General features: G+C 38.6%; 1 protein-coding gene across 1 annotated transcript in view; it reads left to right on the forward strand.

The window, feature by feature from the left end:
• Positions 1 to 309: 309 nt before the first annotated feature.
• The window catches only part of tmed6 (transmembrane p24 trafficking protein 6), a gene marked incomplete at its 5' end in the record, with an annotated part of 5491 nt that continues 4586 nt past the window's right edge, over positions 310 to 1214 (forward strand). The window contains 1 exon segment of the mRNA XM_014022484.1: positions 310 to 453. Coding sequence (XP_013877938.1) covers positions 310 to 453 — 144 coding nt within the window.

Raw genomic sequence — 1214 nt, forward strand, 5'->3', positions numbered from 1 at the left:
CACACACACACACACACACACACACACACACACACACACACACACACACACACACACATTAACAACAAATATGTGGTAAACAGACTGAAGCAGTGGGCCTCCATCTGTCTGGGCAGCTCAGTTTTCCCAGTGACCACAGAAACCAGTTTGGTCCAGTTATTCATTGATCAGGTGTCCTCACTGCCACACTCTCCTGTCTTATCATCAGCTTGTAGACGTTGTGTTCTTACCTGGACAGACATGCTGTTCTGGATGAAATATTTCATTCTTCCCTTTTGGTTTTGGTCTTTAATTCACTGCGGACCCCAGACAAGACCCCACCTGAACATAACGGACCAGGAGCTGTTCTGGGGGGCAGATCAGTATGACTTCTCTGTGGTGCTTCGTGGATCTGCCACTGAGTGTTTCTGGCACTTTGCCCACCATGGAGAGAAGTTTTACCTGAGCTTCTTGGTGAGTGCAAACATYTGACACGAGAACACTTGAACCATTTCTTTGACTTCTTAAATACGAAACTTGGAATTTGTTATATCAGGTCACTGCAGATAAAGGTTATTTCTGACACTGTTGCTCAGAAAATGGTAGAAACGTCCAAGCTTACAAATGATTAAAGACCATTTTGTGAGWGTTTCAGCTTTCTATTTTTAGGAAAACCACAATAATGGTATTTGCCAGTGTCTGTGATGGTTTTTGTCTGTTAGAAAATGTTTTCACGAACCACTGGATGGGTTTTAATGAAACATTCAAACAAAACGAGTCAATCAGCAATATTCAATTCAATATTTTGGCTATAACTAGATTTCACTTTATTATAAATGCTAAACAGTTTAACTCACTCCATAGTTCAGGTAATTCACTGACCAGGCATCACTACACCTGAACTTCTTTTTTAACACAAGTATGACACAATATTATAAAAATGTTCATATTAAAAGTCATCTTTAAATATCCTTTTGTCTCTGTGAGCAAGAACTGTATCACTGTAACCGCAAGAATAACTGCAGCCAAAACCTTGAGCAGGGCAGGTTTAAACCTTTTCTACCAGATGGTTTGTGGTTTCACATGTTTTAGTGTTGAACAAGCTGAKCACTGTCATGGTCTGCACTGGAAAACAAATCTCTTTAAGTGTGTTATTTATCTTGTGTACACGTTCTCTTTTGTAATTTTATATTAAATGACAAGGCTTTTAATTTAATTTAATTTAATTTAATTTA

This window comes from Austrofundulus limnaeus, unplaced genomic scaffold (genome assembly GCF_001266775.1).
Source record: "Austrofundulus limnaeus strain Quisiro unplaced genomic scaffold, Austrofundulus_limnaeus-1.0 Scaffold332, whole genome shotgun sequence".
In the NCBI taxonomy this organism is placed as follows: Eukaryota; Metazoa; Chordata; class Actinopteri; order Cyprinodontiformes; family Rivulidae; genus Austrofundulus; species Austrofundulus limnaeus.